Genomic DNA, 20278 nt, shown 5'->3' on the forward strand with positions numbered 1-20278 from the left:
TTCTAAATGGGCCATTATTTTTCTGGCTGAGTTTTTTTGTTCTTTCAGTTCTGTCTTCTACTTGATTAATGTTGGTATTTAGGAAAACTAGAATTTTTTTTTTTTCTTTTTTTGGTGGAAACAGGGTCTCACTATGTTGACCAGGCTAGTCTTAAACTACTAGCCTCAAGTGATCCTCCCACCTTGGCCTCCCAAAATGCCAGGATTACAGGTATGAGCCACCACACCTGGCCTAGTAAACTAGATTTGAACATTTATCTTGTGTCCAATTTGAGTACAATTTACTTGGGCTTTTCATCATAAACAATAATATCATCTATAAAGCATAATTATTTTGGCTACTCCCTTTTAATAATTGCACATTTCAGAATGATAGACCATTGTTAAATTAATATGGTGATATGAAGCATTCCAGTGTCGTTCCTAACTGGGGGGACTGTGCTGGAGTTTGACTATGCTGTAACTATGTTGGCTGTTAAATGTTGGCTTTGAGATATAATATTTGTGTTGTATTAAGGAAAGCTTCTACTTCTAGGTACAGTGTTGAATTTTGTCAAATACTTTTTTTAGCTTGAACTGTTGGGGTGAGAATCATGCTAATATATGTTTTCATAGTCTCTCATATTAAATAAGCCAATCATTAATACAGTATGGACACTTCCTTATTTTTCTCAAGATCAAAAACGGTCACAAATATGACTTCAGGTCTTAGTCATCCTCCAAGATCTTTCTCCCTGAGTCTCTTTTCATTTGTAGCTGAGACAATTGACTTGGCCAAGCTGACAGTGGCTGTTGACAGACAGGTTAAAGCCGGGTGACCTCCCTTATACTGATGATGGCCTCCTACAGAGCAAGCATGGTAGACTAGGAGGGAGAGTATTAAAGTATTTCCCGGCTGGGCGCAGTGGCTCACACCTGTAATTCCAGCACTTTGGGAGGACGAGGTGGGCAGATCACGAGGTCAGGAGTTCGAGACCAGCCTGGTCAACATGGTGAAACCCTGTCTCTACTAAAAATACAAACATTAGCCGGGCATGGTGGCAGGCATCTGTAATCCTAGGTACTCAGGAAGCTGAGGCAGGAGAATTGCTTGAAGCCGGGAGGCGGAGGTTGCAGTGAGCCAAGATCGCACCATTGCACTCCAACTCTGGGCTACAGAGCAAGACTCCGTCTCAGAAAAAACAAAACAAAGCAAAACAAAAAAATCCCTAATCCCAGTCATTTCCCTGTGATTAGGATTATGAAATGAAAAGCTGCAGCTGGAGTCAGGCATGGGAACAGATGCCTGGCAGAGTCAGAGTGGATGCAGAGTGAGCGGGCAGAGAGAGTGAGGTCTGCAGTTAAAATCCCTGGCCAGGGTCCTGGTCCCATCCCAGTGGGCTTCCTGCCTGCCAGCCTGGGGGAGTGGTGCAGGATGACCCCGACCAGGTAAGAGCCACACGTCTGTTTTCCTTCGGGCGTCTGTAGATTCAGAGTGGTGCAGCAACCAGAGCTGATGTGTGCGAGTGTGTGACTCCATGTGTGCTGCAGCACGCAGAGGGGCGTGACAGGAAGACCGGGGGCTGCAGTCTGGAGGTGTCCAACTGTCCTCTGACAGCATCTCTCCTAGTTTTCTCTCCCAGCCTGTTTCCACACACTTTTCTCTCATTACCTTCTCCTCTCCCCTACCCCCATCCATTTCTTCTTCTGATAGGTATTTTATTTCCAAATTTCCAGGCTCATTCAGAATTGAAGTATAAGTCCAACGCTGCTGGTGGTGATGGATGGCACTTTGGGGAAGAGAAAAGAGGGAAGGGGGCCAGGGGCCAGGAGGCCTGGGCATCAGATGTAAGCAGGGCTCAGTCAGGAAGTCTGGGCACAGCTCCCGGCCCTGCTGGTGGCTGCCTTTCTCACAGGGCCTGGGGCAGGACTGGCCATACTGAGTGGACGAACCAAATCCTTTGGAGAGGACCTTGATTCTCTTAGCAAGCCGTGGCCCCTCTCTCTCTTAGGCATTGCTATCTGATAGGGATTTTTTCTTTTCTTTAATCACCTGGCATTTGGTCCACACCTTTCGTGTGGTGGGCACCTCTTAGAGGCCAGGGACACAGGAAGGACCAGACACGGTGCTGCTCGCAAGAAGTCTCCGTGAAGTGAGAGACACACGGGCTTAGATGTGTACAACTGCGGACAGGTGCTCCGCCAGAAGCAGGTGCTCTGACAGGTGAGGGCTGTGGAGGGAGTGGGGGAAGGCTTCCTGAGGAGGTGACATGTGAGCTGAGTGTGGAAGGTCTAGGAGGAGACAGCCAAGTCGGGATGGGGATGTCAGTCTGCTCCGGCTGCCATAACAAAACACCATAGACTGGGTGGCTTAAAACACAGGAAATTATTTCTATGGTTCTGGAGGCCGATGTCTGAGGTCACATGCCAGCTCGGTGGAGCGCTGGTGAGGGCTCCCCTCCTGGCCGGCAGACAGCTGCCTTCTCATTATATCCTCACATGATGAGGAGAGTGCGCAGGGAGAGAGCTTTCTGGGGTCTCTTCTCGTCAGGATGCTAATCCCATCATGGGGGCCCCACCGTCATGACCTCCTCTAACCCTAATCACCTCCCAAAGGCCCCGCTTCCTAATACTATCCCACAGAGGGGTTAGGGCACCAACATATGAATTTGGAGGGGGCCCCAGTTCAGTCCACAGCAGGATGTGTGCGTGTGGAGTGAAGCAGGTATTTCAGGCTGAAGGAATGCCTGGGCAAAGAGACAGGACTCAGTGTCACCAGTCAGGGAACTAGAAGCAACTCAATATGGTGAGGAAGCAGGGCAGGCTCTCGGGGCTGGGATGAGAGATGAGCCCACGTGCCATGCAAAGGCTTTGGAGTTTTAACTCGAGGCCCTGCACTTCCCCAAACTGACCGGGCCTCAACATCACCTGGGAAGTTTGGAAGGAAACAGGTTCCTGGGCCTTGCTGCAACCTAAGGAATCAAAATCTGCACAGGTGAGGCCTCAGAATCAGCCTTCCCAGCAGCGCGGTGGGGAGTACAGGGGAGCCGCGGGAGGGTTTTGGGAGAGAGGAAGCAGCTGCGTGGTAGACCCGGCATGTGCCCTCACTCCTCTGCTGGAGGAAGCGATCAGGGCAGACCTGGGGCTGGGAATGGGGTCCTCAGCAGTTGCTGCTCAGACCAGTTGCCTCCTTGGACCATGTTCCTGTGAGCAAGACAGGAGCCACTAGGAAATGCAGGTTTCCATTTGAACAAGCCCCTTTAGGCTGGACAGTCGAGGGATGCTAGAAGTGTGCCCCCACCCCATTCCTGCCCCACTCTGCTCTAATGGTGTGAGCTGGAAGAACCATCTCCCTCACTTTTCCCTTCATCCTAAGTGAAACCTAGTTTCCGCAGCCCACGTGGCGCCGTATTTCCAACCTTCAGAGCAGGTTGGAAAGTTGGGAGGAAGGGTGAGGCTTGTATTTTCACTCAGAGTAAGTCAAAGGGGCTTCTTGGGATGGTCCATTTCCCTAGTTGTTCAGCAGAGGAAGGGGCTTTGTGATCACTTTACATTTTATTTGTTTTCCTCCTAGACTTCCCTCCAGAAGATAATGGAAGTGTCTGATGCATAAGGAAATAAATAAGATTGTTATGTGCCAGGCTCAAGGGCTAAGGTGTTGGTCAAGACCACACCCGAGGGGCTGCCAGTCACAGGGTGGGGTCCAAGCTCCTCACCCAGACCCAACCTCCCCTGCCCTGCAACCTCATCCTTCCCCTGCCTTTCCTGGGTAAAGTTTACACTTAGTAACACTGAAACTAGGCAGTTTCACACCTCTGAGCCTGTGTTTATGCTCATCTCTTTACCTGAAATGCCTTCTCTCACCCCTCCCCCTCTGTCTGGCTAATTCCTGCTCATTCTCCAAGACCCAGTTCTCCGTGGTACCCCTTCTCACCCAACACACATTCCTCAATCTAGCCTTTTCTGTGAGCACCCTACACTACCTTATGCTGACCTGGATGGGAGCACCTATACAGAAAGTGTGTGTGCCTGCCCTTCCCCAACTCGACCAGAAATTCCTCAAAAGTAGGGTCTGCGGTGCTAAATTTTTTCTCTGCAGTCTCTGACATTTCATAGGAGCTCAACAAATATCTGCTAAACCAAACAGAATCCAGATGAACAAGAATGCCCTCGACACGTAGATGTCGTAATTCAACAGCATTCTAAGGATGTGCCCATGGGTATCTTTAGGACAGGTGGCTTTTAAGGCCTTGGTATAGATGTGACGCCCCACTCCCCTGGGTGGGCGGGTGGGGAGGGGGGGAGGCAGGCGGAAAAAAGCTTTAACCCAAATACACTGAAAGTGATTATTTGCATCTCAAAAGATTGGGGGGAGGCAGGTTTTCTTTAAACATTAAACCTTTGCTGGAACTTTCAGAAACTTGCCTTATAGATCATTAACTTCTGCGGGGGTGGGGGGGGGGGGTGGGAGCAGAAGCCGTGGAGTCTGAATTCAGAGGTGCCTCTATAAAGAGGAAGCAAGGCAGAAAATCTTGGAACCAGACAGAGCTGGGTTCAGATTCTAGCTATACTAGCTGTGTGGCCTTAGGCAAGCTACTTAACCTCTCTGCAGCTCGATTTCGTTATCACTTAAGTGGAGATACACTATACCTATTTTGCGTGGCTGTTGTAAAGATGTAAAGGATCCTACGTGGGGTGCCTTAGCTCATAGGATGCCCCCAATAATAGTAACAGTGTTGCTGCTGTCAGGCTTAACACTGGGCATGCAGGAGAGGAAGGAGTCTTGAGGCGCTTTTTACTTAGACGGCTGGAATAAGCCAGGAAGGGCCAAGCCACTGTGCCAGCACATTTTCAGTATCACAGCACTTCATGATTTTTTTCACCAATCTTTTGATTTTTTTTAAACTAAATCTTTCCATGTTGAACAGGCAGATGCTGTGCAGTGTATTGGCATGAGGGCCTGGAGTCTAGGAGACTGGACTGCCACTTACCCAGCTGTGGATCCTGGGGCGTTCACTTACACTCAGTGTCTACAGAAAGGAGACAATAGCCAGTGCCCACTTCTTAAGGCTGAAATATGAGATAACGAATTTAAACTGCTCAGCCAATGTCTGGTACCCAGTATGCCCTCTGCAAACAGTACAGGCACCACTCTATGAAGCAATCAATACTAAGAAGCAAAAGCAGCCAATGCTTTGTTAGAGGAACTTCTTGTTCTGGGAACATGCTGAGTTTTGGGGAGGGAAGAGGCCACCCAGGACCCTGGAGACCGCCTGTCACCAGAGCTGTGTAACTGCTACAGGAGAGGGGTCTCAATCCGGACCACAATGGAGGGTTCTTGGATCTCTCACAAGAAAGAATTCGGGGCAAGGCTGGGCACAGTGGCTTATGCCTGTAATCCCAGAACTGTGGGAGGCCAAGGCAGGTGGATCACTTGAGGTCAGGAGTTCGAGATCAGCCTGGCCAACATGGTGAAACCCCATCTCTACTAAAAATACAAAAATTAGCTGGGTGTGGTGGTGCATGTCTGTAGTCCCAGCTACTCAGGAGGCTGAGGGGGGAGAATCGATCGCCCCACTGCACTCCAGCCTGGGCAACAGAGCAAGACTCTGTCTCAAAAAAAAAAAAAGGCAAGGTGAGTTCACAGTGCAAAGCAAAAGCAAGTTTAGTAAGAAAGTAAAGTGGTGAAAGTACAGCTACTCCATAGACAGAGGAGGGAGTTCTGGAAAGTAAGAGGAGGAACGCGTCCACCCTAGGTACAATACTTAATACTTCCATAGGATAAAAAAAGATCATGGGGAGATGTGCTCTGCTACAAAGGTTTGTGATAAAGGATTAATTTTCTAAATTACTATATTTTGCAATAATCGATATTATTAACTTTAAAGCATAATTAGGAATGAGTCTGTTCTCAAGATTATCAGGACACTCCTAAGTCTAGGTCTGTTTAGTAAACGTTAATTTGTCCTCTTAACCGTAAATATCTAGAAGCTGTGAATAGCTAACTCACTGGGAATGCGGCCCAGCAAGTCCCAGCCTCATTTTCCTCACCCTCACACAAGATGGAGTCGCTCTGGTTCGAAGCCTCTGACACAACCTTGGGCCTGTACTGTGACCCAGAGGGTTTGCACTGGATAATCTCTCAAGCTCCTAAATTGCCAAGAGGCCAATCCACTCACAGTTCCCCAGGCTCCGCTCTCCTGTTGCCCTGCTAGACGCCCCTTCCTCACCTTGTGACAGTAACCCCCTCCTTACTCAAGAGGCAGCCCCTCTAGAAAACGTCCTTCCCCTCCTCGCCTGCACGGGTACATTGCGCGGCCCTTACTGTTGCTGTGTCTGTTCTGCCATCTGGAGGTGCACAACTACCCCATGCTTGACAGCGAAGCCTGTCGGCTGAAGGAAAGACGAACGGGCACTTTCTCTTTGTAGAGATTTCCGGAATCTCCTGAGGCCACTTTTATTGCTTCCCGTCTGTGAAAAACTAGGCTTGGAAATAGGTGAGGCTCGGTCACCCCCTCTGGGTGGAAGGAGAAAGTAAGCTCTGTTGGTTTGGGCCGCGGCTGCAGGGAGTGTCCCTGGCTGCGACCCCCGCCCTGCGCTGCGGAAAGTGGTCTGCTCGGGAGTCCCCAGGACCCTGAGAACCGGTCCCCACCCAAGGCGGCGGCGGGCAATGCCGGCACCGGGGCAGATGGGATGCGCGGACCGTGTTCCCTCCGGGTTTCCCTCATGCCTCTGGAGAGCGGGAACCATCGACCTTGGTCTCGGAGGAAACGGCTCCACGGAGCGATGGACGGCCCCACAGAGAGGGCGGCCGGCTCCTCCGGAAAACTTGTCCACACAAAAGGCATTCCTCAGCTTCCACCCCGAAAGGCGAGCCCTGGGTGTAGGGTTACCAGCGGCGCGCGGAGCCCGGCGAGAACGTGGTGCGCCCCCAGCTCCTGCCCGCGCTCCCCGTCCTCCGTGCGCCCCGCGCGCCTCCGCTCTCGCGCCCGCTTTCCCGCGGGGAAGGGGCCACCGCCCTGCGAGGCTGGCGACCGCCCCGTCGTCCCCAAGCTCGGGGCCGCCCCGGACTTCCCTCCCGCGCCTCTGACGGCCGGGGGCACTCGCTCCCTGGGCCGCGGCGCGGGAGAGGCGGCCCCGCTGGGCTCCGGGCGGGGTGGGAGGCCGAGGCCCGGCTCCTCCAGCCCCTCCCGCGGCCCCTCCTCTCCGCGCTCCGCTCCCTCTGCCCGCCGCGGGCCGGGAAGGCGCGGGCTTGGCCGCTCTCCCCTCTACGGCAAAGCCGCGAACGGACAGCCGATGCCACTTCCTTCTCTGCCGGCGCCTTCCCTGCCCGACCCCGCTTCCCCTCCTCTCGCCGGGAGGGAGTGCGGCCCGCGGGGCGCTGCGCCAGCCGGACCCACCCGGGAACCAGGGGCTGCCCGCAGAGCCGGGAGCTGGCCCGGCCTCGGCGCCGTCCCGGACCCCCGGTCGGCCGCGCCCCGAGGGGCGAGGCCTGCGAGCCGCACTCCGGCCCCGGATTCGGGGCTGGAAGTCCCTCCCCGAACCCGGCAGCGGGCCTGGGAGGGAGAAGGGGCTGGAGAGGGCCTGGCCTCTCCAAGGGATGGAGGGGACAGAGGCGGCAGCGGCCAAACCCGCGGGCAGCAGCCCCCAGTGAGTATAGAGGAAGCAACGCCAGGCCGGCCGGGCGGGGGTGGCGGACCGGCGGGGCGGCGGAGTGGGGAGCCCAGGTCGCCCCGGACACTGGGAGGCAGGCCTCCTGCAGGCTCAGAGCTGGAAGGGTCGTGGGGAGGCCTGCCCTTCACGTCCATCTTCGTTTGGCCCCTCTGAGTTAGAGGAAATACATCACAGTGCTTGGGCCACAGAACCAGGCGGCTCCGAGCTGACCCATCTTCCCGAAAGCCCATGCCCAGGGGACTCCAGTGGGAGGGTCTCATTCTTTAAGGCCTCTGGCATGCTGTTCCACAGTTCACCCATTAACAATTCTTTCTTTAATTTTTTGGAGCCAGGGTCTCGCTCTGTCGCCCAGGCTGGAGTGCAGTGGTGTGATCTTGGCTCACTGCAACCTCTACCTCCCGGGCTCAAGCCCGGCCTCCTCTGGCTTCAGCCTCCCCAAAAACAAAAAGTTCTTTTAACCTTACACAAATTGCTCATATTACATTCTAATCCCCTGTTTTCTGGATTGGACTTTAGAAGAGAAGAAGGAGATGCAAAGAGAAACTTGCTGCATTCTAGATTAACTCAGAGAACAAATTATTTCTGTCCTCCTAAAGATAATCCTTAAACTTTACTGGCTTAAAACTGATGTGACATTTCGCATTATACGTGTATTTTGCTTTATAAAATGTGTGCATTCCTGAAAGCTTGTGTATAAATTGAATTGTAATAAACGACTACAGAGGGACTTGCCATTTAAGAGAATTTGTGGTGAATCCTTGGTCAGTGTTATGAAGTGGGTAACTCCTAATTTGAAGTTTATACACATACGGATTTTTATGCACAAAGTTTACTTCAAGTAGGGCACATCTAGATGTATGATATTAAAGCTGCATTTTTCTCAGAAGGTAGAATCAACATTAAAATGCTGTGGCACGTAGATATGCATGCAACACCCTGAGTCAAACCCCTGCTCACCTTCATTCCTTGTGAAGGGGTAAACGTCAGCCATGCTGCTAAGGACCTGTGCAGCGCTGGCAAGCCACCCAACCTCTGGGGATGGAACATTCTCATTTACGGAATAAGGGGAATAGAGTTAAGTGATCACTACATGTTTTGGAAAAGGCCTGGGCTTGGAATGAGAAGCTTTGAATTCCAAACTGGGCCTCCCCTTAGCACCTCTGTGTTGTAATCTGTGCCTCAATTTCTCCATCTGTAGAAGTATATAACCAAGCCTTTTTTTTTTTTTTTGAGACAGTCTCGCTCTATCGCCCAGGCTGGAGTGCAGTGGCGGGATCTCAGCTCACTATAACCTCCACTTCGTGGATGCAAGTGATTCTCCTGCCTCTGCCTCCCAAGTAGCTGGGACTACAGGTGCCTGCCACCACACCCAGCTAATTTTTTGTATTTTTTACTTTTATTTATTTATTTATTTATTTATTTATTTGAGACAGAGTCTCTCTCTGTTGCCCAGGCTGGAGTGCAGTGGCACAATCTTGGCTCACTGCAACCTCTGCCTCCCGAGTTCAAGCAATTACCCTGCCTGCGCCTCCCGAGTAGCTGGGACTACAGGCGCGAAGCACTCCTGGCCTCGTGATCCACCTGCCTCGGCCTCCCAAAGTGCTGGGATTACAGGTGTGAGCCACCATGCCTGGCACATTTTTTATGTTTTTAATGGAGGTGAGGTTTCATCATGTTGGCCAGGCTGGTTTCAAACTCCTGACCCCAAGTGATCCACCCGCCTAAGCCTCCCAAAGTGCTGGGATTACAGGTGTGAGCCACCGCGCCTGGCCAATTTTTTGTATTTTTAATGGAGATGGGGTTTCACCATGTTGGCCAGGCTGGTCTCGAATTCCTGACCTCAAGTGACGCACCCACCTCAGCCTCCCAAAGTGTTGGGACTACAGGCGTGAGCCACCGTGCCTGGTCAATAACGCCATTCTGTTAGGGACAGGATTACTGGGGGGAGTGTGCTTGAAAGCACTTGCAGTCCCGCCTGGCATAGAGCAGATGCCTGATCAGCGTTCCGGACTGGTCAAGGTCTCCCTTTGAGCTCAACCCCATACTGTGGTCCTGTGGCTTGGGCATCAAGGGTCAGGGGTGAGGTTGGATGCAGCACCTTCTTGGTCAGATCCTACTTGGTGTCTTCCTGATGTCCATCATCCTCATTGGCTCCCCTTGGAGAGGGAAGAGCATGTTGCCTGTTAGCAGATGCGGGCATCCTCCACTGAAACTACCCTTCAGGAAAGCAAGAGGCCAAGGACTGGGAAATCACCCTGGTTTTCACTGTGGTACACATTTGGCATAGGATTAGTTGTACTCTGAAGCTTCATTTTGCCCATCTGTAAAATGGGGATAGAAAAACTAGAACACTACTCAGACTTGGAAGAAAACATTCAACAACAACTTATTTGCACTCTTCAATGATTTGCATTTTTAAAAAAGTGCTTTCACATTATCAATAGCAGGCGTCCCCAACCCCCGGGCCACAAACCAATAGTGGTCCACAGACCATAGCAGTCCGTGGCCTATTAGGAACCAGGCCACACAGCAGGAAGTGAGTGGCAGCGAGCAAGTGAGCATTACCACCTGAGCTCTGCCTCCTGTCAGATCAGCGGCGGCATTAGATTTTCATAGGAGCACAAATGTTACTGTGAACCGCGCATGTGAGGGGGCCAGGGTGCAAGCTCCTTATGAGAATCTAATGCCTCATGATGTAAGGTGGAACAGTTTCCTTCCAAAACCATTGCACTCCACCCTGCCCCCGATACGTGGAAAAACTGTCTTCCATGAAATCAGTCCCTCTGGTGCCAAAAAGGTTGGGGACCACTGATCTAGAGGGCATGCCCTGCTCTGTCTCCAGGTTACTTTCATCTGGACAGGACTCAACACCAAGACACTTTGGGGCCCCGGGAGGTTGTGGGGGTTTGTCCTGTGCTGGGTCTCAGGAGCTCTGTCTGTTTTCTCCTCCAGAGGGCCCAAGACAGGAAGTGGAAGAGCCAGCCCCGTGGAGGGGACCTCAGCTGTGGAGTGGAGTGGTCTTGAGCCACAAATGGATAATGGACACCCCCCAAGACCCTGGCCTTGCCCTCAGGAAAACAGAACATCCAGCCCGATGGCCCCCCGGCCTCCCAGAGTATGGGGGGTACAGCTCCAAGGCCCCTCTGTGCTGGAATCCAAGGTGAGGGCTTTGAAGGAGAAGATGACAGCAGCCAAACAGGGAGTGAGCCCTTGCTCTGCTTCCCATGAGCGGTCATCCCCCAAGAAACCCAAATGCAGACAAGGCAAGGCAGGGGGAGCCGGGACTTCATCGGAGGGGCCTTTCCTGCCAGATACTGTGGTGGCTCCTCATACCCAAAACCTGCCTGATAGGCAGCTGGACGGCGGCGTCAATGAGGAGGAACCCGCCAGGGATGGGGGCCCCGGGCCTCCCAGGCCGCCTGCCCCTGGGCGTGAGTACTGCAACAGGGGGAGCCCGTGGCCTCCAGAAGCCGAATGGACGCTGCCTGACCATGAGAGAGGTCCGCTGCTGGGGCCCAGCTCTTTGCAAGAGAGCCCCATCCATGGAGTTACTCCCGGACGGCCTGGGGATCCTGGTCCTTGTAACAAAATCATCCACATTCCCAGCCCGAGGACAGGAAGGTCCTCCCGTTTTCCAGATGGTGTGGTCACAGATGCAGATCTGGATAGCACATCCCTGACCTCTGAGGAGGAATCTGTCCCCGGGACAGCCCTACTGGGCGAGCGCTGGAGAGCTGGAGACCTGGAGGCTCTGGGCACCGGGAGCAGTGCCTTGTCCCTGTCTGATCGGGTGGAGAGAAACCGCCTGTTGCTGCAGGAGATGCTCAGTGTTTCTGGGCAGAGCCCCCGCAAGGCGGGAACCCCCGCCCGGACTCCGTCCTGGGACACAGCTGCACCAGGTGAAGCTTACTATGGAGGTCCAGGTGGTGGAGGGAGCAGGAGGGAATCCAGAGGGAGGAAAAGGGGAGGAAGGGGTCCCACAGAGGGAATGGGGCAGGAAAGGAGGGAGAGCCTGACAGCTGCCTGTCCGCAGAATCATCAGGATGGCCTCTTATTCTTGGCTCTGACATAGATTCTTTGCAGCCTCACAGGCAGCCTGTCTGCTGAAGCCCCCAGTGACCCTGCAGACCAGTGGGAGGCCACCCTGTGTGCTTGGGGTTAGAGGCCAATGATGTCTTCCTTGCGGCTTGGATTCCTTTCCGGAGTGGCTTTTGGCCTCTCCCTCCAGTGACATGCCCTCACCCTCAGTGAGGACCCTCTGGTGGGGCAAGCAGACAGGAACCCCTTCCTAAAAGGAGGCTGAGCGTTCTAGCAGCTGGGCTGAGCTCAGACGGTAGCACCAATGGGATGTACAAGTGTCCAGACCCAAGAGGACAGCCTCTTTCCCCTCCTGCCTTCTCATTCCAAAATCTCACAAGCTCATTCATCACCGCGTGCCTGAGCCCAGGCATGTGGTCCTCTCAGCATATGGCTGTGTCCACAGCAGTCATCGTGACAGGCTCGGCCTCCAATTTTCAGGCAAGGTGTTGGATTTATCTGGGGAGTAAGTTGCTTCTGGAGAAACCCTTCTCCTCAGTGTTCACTAAGTGGCAGCTGAGAGCCCTGTTTCTGGCTCTGTCCTGATCTCTGCTTCTGTTCTGGATCTTAGAGCGACCAGTGGGGGATGTGGACTGGGCCTTGGGCACCTCCTTGCAGGACTCCGGCCAGAACAGGTAAGAGCTCAGAGCCCACATTATCTCTCCCTCCCTCCTCACCATGGTCCCTCTGTTTACTCAGCATCAGGACAGTAGGAGACGTCCCAAAATGAGAGGGCAGGCAGACTCCTGCACCAGCAGACCAGGGGGCACCATCATCCCTGAGACCCTGTAGAAACTGCCAGTAACCCCCACCGCCACATCCCCCAGCTGGTGCTTCTCTGCTACTTAAGCCAAACCACCAGGGAACAAAGCGCATTGCTAACTCCCCGTTCCATGTCTGTGGAGCCATTTCCCTTGCCCAGGCCTCCTTATCTGTAAAGTTGGGGAACTAGCATCTGTCAGGTTCACTTCACAGGACCATTGTGAGGCCGAAGTGAGATCATGGGTGTGAAAATCCTTGGGGAAAATGTACAAAGCCTTACCCCAATTCCATTCCCAGTCAAGGGGTTGTGCTGGGATCATGTCAAAGATTTCACCTCCTACCTTACCGTGCTATCCCGCGGCCTTCGCTCCAGCCCCTCCACCAAATATTTTGGGGAAGCTGGACCCACCGAGGTGTAGCGGGGGAAATGGGGCTACCTGTCCTTCATGGGCAATGTCCTGAGCCAGGCAGGGTGAGAAGAGTACACTCAAGGTGGGAGTGGGGCCATCTGCAGGCCTGACTGCAGCTGGCGCCTGCACAGAGGTTGAACCCAGCCTCAGTCTTTGCCAGGGTCCTGGTCCACAAGGCTGAGAGGTTTCCCCAGCTGTCTGGTGATGTCAGCCTCCGCGAGGTCTTGTGGTTTCTGCGGAGGGCAGAGGTCGACACGGTTGCTGCACTGGTGTAAGGCAGCTCCTGCACAAATCCCACTCAGTTAGAACCGCCCTCTAGAAAGTGTGGACAGACCTCTGTCTTAGTCTATTTGGGCTGCTATAACAAAAAGCCTATACAGGCTGGGCGACTTACTAACAACAGGAACTTACTGCCCACAGCTCTGGAGGCTGTGAGGTCCAGGATCAAGGCACAAGCAGATTCAGTGTCTGGTGAGGACTGCCTGTGGTTGATTCATAGATGGTGCCTTCTCGCTGTGCCCTCGGGTGGAGGAAGGGGCAAGGCAGCCCTCTGGGGCCTCTTAGAAGGGCACTAATCCCATTCATGAGGGCCGTGCCCCATGACCTACTCACCTCCCAAAGCCCCACCTCCCAACACCCTCACACTGGGGATATGGTTTCAACATAGGAATCTTGGGGAGACACAAACATTGAGCCCATCGCAGTCCCTACCCCCGCACCTGCCTTAACCAAGTAAGGGCAGCCCAGGTTCATGTGATTGGGCTTCGGCTTGCCTAAGGGTCTGATGGAGAGGGGGATGTCTGGCTCCTTCGTCCCTTGCTATTTATGATTTGGAATCACAGCTGCCTCCCCTTCCGCCAGGTATCTCTTCCCCCACCTCCCTGGCTGCTGTTTCCAGGCCCTCCTCTGGTCCCCAGCTGGCCCTGCCACAGTGTTGAGGAGCGTGACTGCAGAAAGGCCCCTGGGCCTCAGCCGGCTCTGCTCCCCTGTCTGCCCCTGTTCCAGTCGCCTTCTGTCTTTTTCCCTCTTTCTGTGCGGAGCCCTGGAGGAGAGGGCTGGGGCAGATGCCCTCTACTGCAGAGGTGGTGCTGCCTCTGCCTGCAGCTGCTCCCACCCCCTGCACACTTCCTCCCTAGGTGAGGGAAGGGCCCAGTGGGAAGATACAGCCACTGGGGATTCTGCTCAGTGGTCGCTGCTGAAAGGAGAAGCCAAAGCTCCTGACGGCCTGTTGCATACTAAGGAATAAGGGCCACTCCTTTTCAAGGAGGAGACCTCAACCGTGGGGTAAGGAGGGACTTTCCCTTAGTGCTGTGAGGAGATGGTACTTGTGTAGAAGCCTCAGGGCTGGGGTCTCTGGGCTGTTGTTTAACCTGCCAGGCCTCTAGCAGCCACGGGCTGCATTTCAGAGTTCAGGCCGGGTGTGCGCACCTGTGTACTGTATGGTGTGTGCCTGTGTGTGTGGAGAGAGAGAAAAGGTCTCTTAGCGAGTTTTAGGACCCTGTTCAAAGAGTGTGAACAAAATGTTCCCTTAGAGTGCCCGGCAATCAGGGCACAGAGTGTTGTGGGGAAACACACCTTGTTTGGGAGTCATTCCGAGTACCCTGCTGGCCTCACTTGGCGCTCTGCAGTGAGGTCCCTGCTGAGTAGATGCCCAGGCTGAAGGGCCATGTCTTGAAGCCCCTCAGATAGGGTTCCCTGCCTGGCTCTATCCCAGCGTCTCCTGGGCAGACATTAAAGGTGGTCCCCAAGACCATGCAGGGCTCCCTCTCTCCCCGGAGCAGGATGGAGTGATTGATGTTACTTCTGTATCAACGAACTTCCCAAGAGACCTCTGGAGTAAGGCAAGCTTCCCTCAGCTCTATGCCCCGGGAGTGCCACTCGAGGCCAGGGTTCTGGGGCTTACTGTCTGTTCTAAGGGGCTTAGGACCTTGGGCAGAGAATGCTGAGGCTGTGGCAGACCATTTGATGGCCACCCTGAAGGGGGCCCCAGGATATCAGTCAGGACATGCTCTGGCAGGAGGAAAGCACAGGACCTCACTCATGAGGTCATGAGCCCCTTGGATCTTCTGAGGGTTTGAGGTCCTGCTTCACATTCAGTCAAGTGTTGCAATCAGATAATCATTACAACCAAGTTAACCCGGCATGCATCTGATGGTGTCCGTAATGGTTACTGCTCTGCAGGCAATGGGACAAGGAGCTCATGATGTGACGGTGACAGCAGAGCTCAACACAGCAGGCAGGCTGGGGGCAGGCTGGGGCTGGCCTGGCTTGTGAGGGGCAGTCACCAGGAGTCAGCCTGGGAGGCAAGCACTCAGGACCTTAGAGGCTAAGGGTCAGATGCGGAGGAGACCCCTGGCCGCCAACCCCAAGGTTGTGCCCCCTCTAACGAGGGGCAAAAGAAGGCTCAGTTGCGGAGGACGGGAGCCTCCCAGTGGCAGGCAAAAGCCCATGCCAGTAGCTGCCATTTTTGAGCTCTTGCGTGGCAAGAGCTATGCTAAGTGCTGTCCCTTCTTTCCCATTATATCCTAATAACAAATTGTATTTATTGTTCCTGTTTCACTGACAGAGAGACCTCTCTGGGGGGGAGTTAAGTGACTTGCCCAGGATCCTCCAGCTGCCAAGTATTGGAGCTAGGATTCGCACTCAGGGCTGCTGGCCCCAAGGGCTGCGCTCTCACCATCATGCGGCACTGCCACAAGCCGCCCTGTCCCTGCTCCCACAGGCCACGCCTTGGGCTAGGGATCTGGGGGTCTCCTTCCCCTCCCAGCCTGCTCTGTTCTCAGTGTGGGCAAAGAAGGGCAGGTGATGGACTCCATGGGATACGCTTATTTTTCTCCTAGGTCACTATTGGATGATTCAGGAAATGGGGTTTGGATTTTGGGAGAGAGGATGAGGTGAGAGGTTGGGCCTCACAGAGGGCAAAGGGGATCTGTGCCTGGAAGGACTCATAAGAGAGAAGTGGGAGGACATTGAAATAGGGGGGCGCCGTGCTCTCACTGTCTCTGTACCAGCTCTGGCCCCTTCCCTTCCTTGAGCCTCTGAGAGACATACTGGGATCGCAGATTACCTTAGGATCCCAGTAACCCAGTGCAAGTGAAAGGGTGTGACAGTGAGGAGCACAGCAATCAGGGCAATGCTGGCACCAGACCTCGCACCAAATCCACTTCGGAGGCTCAGGAGCCCACGCCAGGGCGGCCGGCCCTAGGCCCTTGGCCTCCTCGGCCATCTCCGTGGAGACGGTGCTGCTGCGTGGCCCAGGTCACGCAAATCAGAACCTTCTGTGTGTGCGTGTAATTTAGGAGGCCCCAGGTCCTGAGTGTGTCTGCAGGGCCTTTAGTTACTGGTCGCTGTGGGGAGAAGGGAGCAGAGGTCTCCATTTTGTTTTATGTGTGCCCTAGTGATGAGGGAAGCGCAGGGAACATCCTAGGTTATTTTCCCCTCGTTCATGTGGTGGAGTCGTGCCCCTGTGGGGATCCACAAGCCCAGTCCCCGGTGTACACACCCTTCAGGGAACCCCTGTGAGTGATCGTTGGACCAAAACACTTCACACGCCGCAGGGGGGCAGGGGAGGGGGAAGGAGAGGGGAGGGTGGGTCCCGATCTTCAGGCCCCTGCTGGGATTCCTGGGGGGTCAAAACTCCCTCCCCTGAAGCAGTTTCTAGACTCTAAGTTAAAGACAGGCGGCCCTAAAGAATTTCAGGGGCTTGGCCTGTGGTTCAAGTGGTCAGGCCCACAGCTGTGAGAAAAATCTCAAGCTTTTAAAGCTTAATATGTTAATTAGCATTTTTGGAAACTGAGATGGGAAAAAACAAAATGTTTTTCCTACTTTCACACACTCGACACAGCGCAGAGCGCTTCGCCTCGAGCCGCCAGAGCGTGCGCAGGTGTTTCCCGCACGCCAAGCAACGCTCTGGCCGACCCAGCTGGCTGCCCTCTGATTCCACCCAGTTCCGACGCTGTCTGCCTGCAGATAGGATCGGGCCCCACAGGTTGAGGGCTCGGTTCCACAGGACTGCGCCCACTGCAGATGCCAATCGCAAGTCCCAGGTTGTGACCTGCATTTCGGACCAACTAGCTATAAATCGGGGTTCCCACTGTGCCTTCCTTGGGTTTAATTTTATAGGACGGCTCACAGAATGCAGGGAAACACTTGACTTGCATTTACCTATTTCTTATGAAGAATGTTACAAAAGACACGAACAGCCACGTGAGGAGAGACATGGGGCAAGGTACAGGAGATGGGACACCACCCCCTAGAAACCTTCACAAGCCCAGCTGTCCCGAAGCTCTCCTGCCAGTGCTTTCGGTGTTTGTGGAGGCCTCATTATGTAGGCATGATTGATTATATCATTGGCCACTGGGAGTCAGCTCAAACTTCAGCCCCTCTCCCCTGCCAGAGGTTAGGGGGTGGGACTGAATGTTCCAACCCTCAAAATGATTGGTCTTTCTGGTGACCAGCCCACATCCCGAAGCTATCTAGGGACGCTCAGCCACCAGCCGTCTCATTACCATACAAAAGACACTCTGATCATTCCTGAGATTCCAAGGGTTTAGGAGCTGTGTGCCAGGCGCCAAGAGCAGGGATCAAATCCATATTTATTAGATCACAGAAGCACAGAGCTCCCCTGCGAGCCGGCCACTGGGTGTGATCCAGTGCAATTTCACATGGAACTGGTCACTTTTGCTCTCACTGTGCCCTGCACCGGCTGCAGCCATAGCTGGCACTGGTGTATCTCCTCCCTGAGCTCCTGGGGCAAGAACTGTGCTGTTGTTGTCTCCGGTACCCAGTGCCTGCAAGTGTGTGCAGGGAAAAGGCTCTCAGAAATGTCTGACAGAGGCACGTAGTACAGAGTGTGAGTGAGGGCTCAGCAAGGAGGCATGGGGAGTCCCGGCTGAGTGCAGGAGAAGAGACACTCTGGCACCACCCCAGCATGCCCAGGGCTATAGAGGTGCCTGAGAACACCCCAGGGCACGGGTGTAACCAAGAACGGCTGAGCCCCTGCCTGTCCTTACCACCCCCAGCTCCCATCCCACCCCACTGATATACACACACAGAGGAAAGCCCCCTTACCACTCCTAGTCCCACCGAGACTAAAGCAAAAGAAAAAATTAAATGTAACCACTCAACAATGTTTTCGGATACTTAACACGCTCCCAGTGTCTGACCGTGGGTGGAGAAGGAAGCCCTACCACAAACCCAGTGCCACCTGGAGCCTCCAGATACCCTGTCCCATGCTGCGTCATTGCCACGCCCACATACACACCACACATGAAAAATCTCATGATGGTCCCAATCTTGACCAATCAAGGAGCTCAAGAAAGTCCATTTACCCAAGGCCATTCATCTTGTGGGAGCTCATCTGAAATTCTAGGAAAGGAAACCCTCTCCCCTGCCCACCAGAGTTGAACAGGCCACTGGTCCCCCATCTGAGGGCATCTCAGACACCCGCCTCCTCTGTGGCCACCCAGGTCCCACACCTGAGGCCAGGAGGTTCTCACCAAAGGGGCAGCCCGAAGCCTCCTTCTGGGGCTCAGCAGGGAATCTGTCCATCTTCCGGAAGGCAGGAACAGGGTGGTTCTGCTGTCCTCGGAAGGCGGCATCTTAGGTGCACACCGCAGGCCTCCACACAGATCCTTTTGAACGTGTTGCAGGAGGTGGGTTCTCCCAGCTGCCGTTCCTAAGGACTCCCACTCCTCCTTCTCCATTGACAGGAGGGCCTATTGCCTGTCTGGGAGTCAGCTTTCCTCCACGACCAGCCGGCCACCTCCTGTTTTCTATCCTATGGAAACCACCTTTTCTATGGAGCCCTGTCAAAGGCTTTTCAAAGTCCAGAGCAAAGCCACCAGGCCCCCTCCAGCTACAAGATGGTGTTTGTCACTTCAAACATGCCTTCTCCTTGCTGATGACAAGGTGATCTCTTTGCAGGTGACTTTAGTACATGTTCGGGGATTCCATCCTTTGCTTAGTAAGGGGGTGAGAGTAATTTCACAAAACAATGGTGCTAATGATAAAATAATGATAATAAATGCTAACATTTACAGACTCTTACCAAGAGCCCAGCTCTGTGCTCATCTCTTTTAAAGGAGCCACTCTCACTTATCTTAACAACTGGGCCCTTATTTAGCAGATAGGGAAACTGAGGCTGAACTCCTAAGTAACCTGCCAGGGTGACACAGCTAGGAAGTGGCTGTCCAGGGTAGAACCCCAGGCAGGCTGCCCCCAAGCCACACACTTCCCCGCCACTCTAGGCTGGGTCCTGTCCATGTCCTGCAGACCTGGGAAGAAGGGACCGGTGCAACCAAGCTGACAGTCTGAGGCTAGGTCCCTGCCCTCATGGAGCACATGACCCAGAACCAGTTCCAGGTGCACCTTTTCCACTTCCCCCCATTCAGAAAATTGCACACAGAATCACTCTATCCATGGTCATCAGAAAGCTTTCAAATACGCAAACGTGGAACAAATGCTAAGTAGAAAAGTTTATCTATGTTCTGTACGCTCCATATTCTCCCTCTACTGGGTGCATCCTGGAACCTGGGAAGCGGCAGATCCCTGTATATTCCCAATGATTTCTCCATCCATGTACCTGAGTTGAAAGGGTTGAACACAGACTCGCTGAGCTTATTATTTTAATCCAGGATTTTGATGGCTGCAGAAGAAGGCCACTCTGTCCCCTTGACCTCCTTGGCTAGGAGAGCAATGGTGGTTCTCCTGCCCCAGCTGGCTGGAGGGAGAGCAAAGCCATAGCTAAGCCTGTCCCTCCACCAGGAAACTGGCCGAGACGGGAGTACCCAGAGCAGGAGGGGACCGCACGCCGCCCTTTGTCCTTGTGAACCAGTGGAGGACACAGGTGGCTGGAGGGGTGGGGGAAGGGCCAGCATACACTAATGGAACTCTAGTTTTCCTCAACAATGAGTTCTTTACAGGCTCTGCCACTTGGTGGGGGCCAAACATCTGTTGTGGGACCTCCCCCAAGGGGGGAACCTCGAAATCCCATACCCCACCTTATGGCATATCAGACTATGTGGCCGAAGATCTGGGCTCACAGGGTAGCACTGTGAGTCCTCTCCCCTCTCCAGTCCCCACTGCTTGCAGCTGGGGAAACTGAGGCCCAGGGAGGAAAAGCACTCAGCCACTTTATTCCTATGCTCCACCCTCTGAGCTAATGAGCTCCAGAAGTGCAGGCTTTCAAGAGAGTGGCAAAAGCCGTCTATTCTTAGGTGGGAACTGCCTTTGCCTGGCCATGGCACTGACCACCCCAGCCCTTCTAGGAATTTTCCAGAGCAACTGTGGGAGCTGAAGGTGGGCAGTGAGACGGGACAGACTCAGCACCCACCCCATTTCTCCTGCTTACTCCCTCCCTCCACAGGGCTGGTCAG

General features: G+C 53.9%; 1 protein-coding gene across 1 annotated transcript in view; it reads left to right on the plus strand.

The window, feature by feature from the left end:
- Positions 1–6932: 6932 nt before the first annotated feature.
- KIAA1614 overlaps positions 6933–20278 on the plus strand; it is a 38672-nt gene continuing 25326 nt past the window's right edge. Inside the window, exons 1-3 of the mRNA XM_015122477.3 lie at positions 6933–7629; positions 10606–11552; positions 12302–12365. Of these exons, the coding sequence (XP_014977963.3) occupies positions 7580–7629; positions 10606–11552; positions 12302–12365 (1061 nt within the window). The 5' untranslated portion in view covers positions 6933–7579. The remainder of the gene's footprint in view (positions 7630–10605; positions 11553–12301; positions 12366–20278) is intronic.

Source organism: Macaca mulatta, chromosome 1 (assembly GCF_049350105.2).
Source record: "Macaca mulatta isolate MMU2019108-1 chromosome 1, T2T-MMU8v2.0, whole genome shotgun sequence".
Taxonomy (NCBI): Eukaryota; Metazoa; Chordata; class Mammalia; order Primates; family Cercopithecidae; genus Macaca; species Macaca mulatta.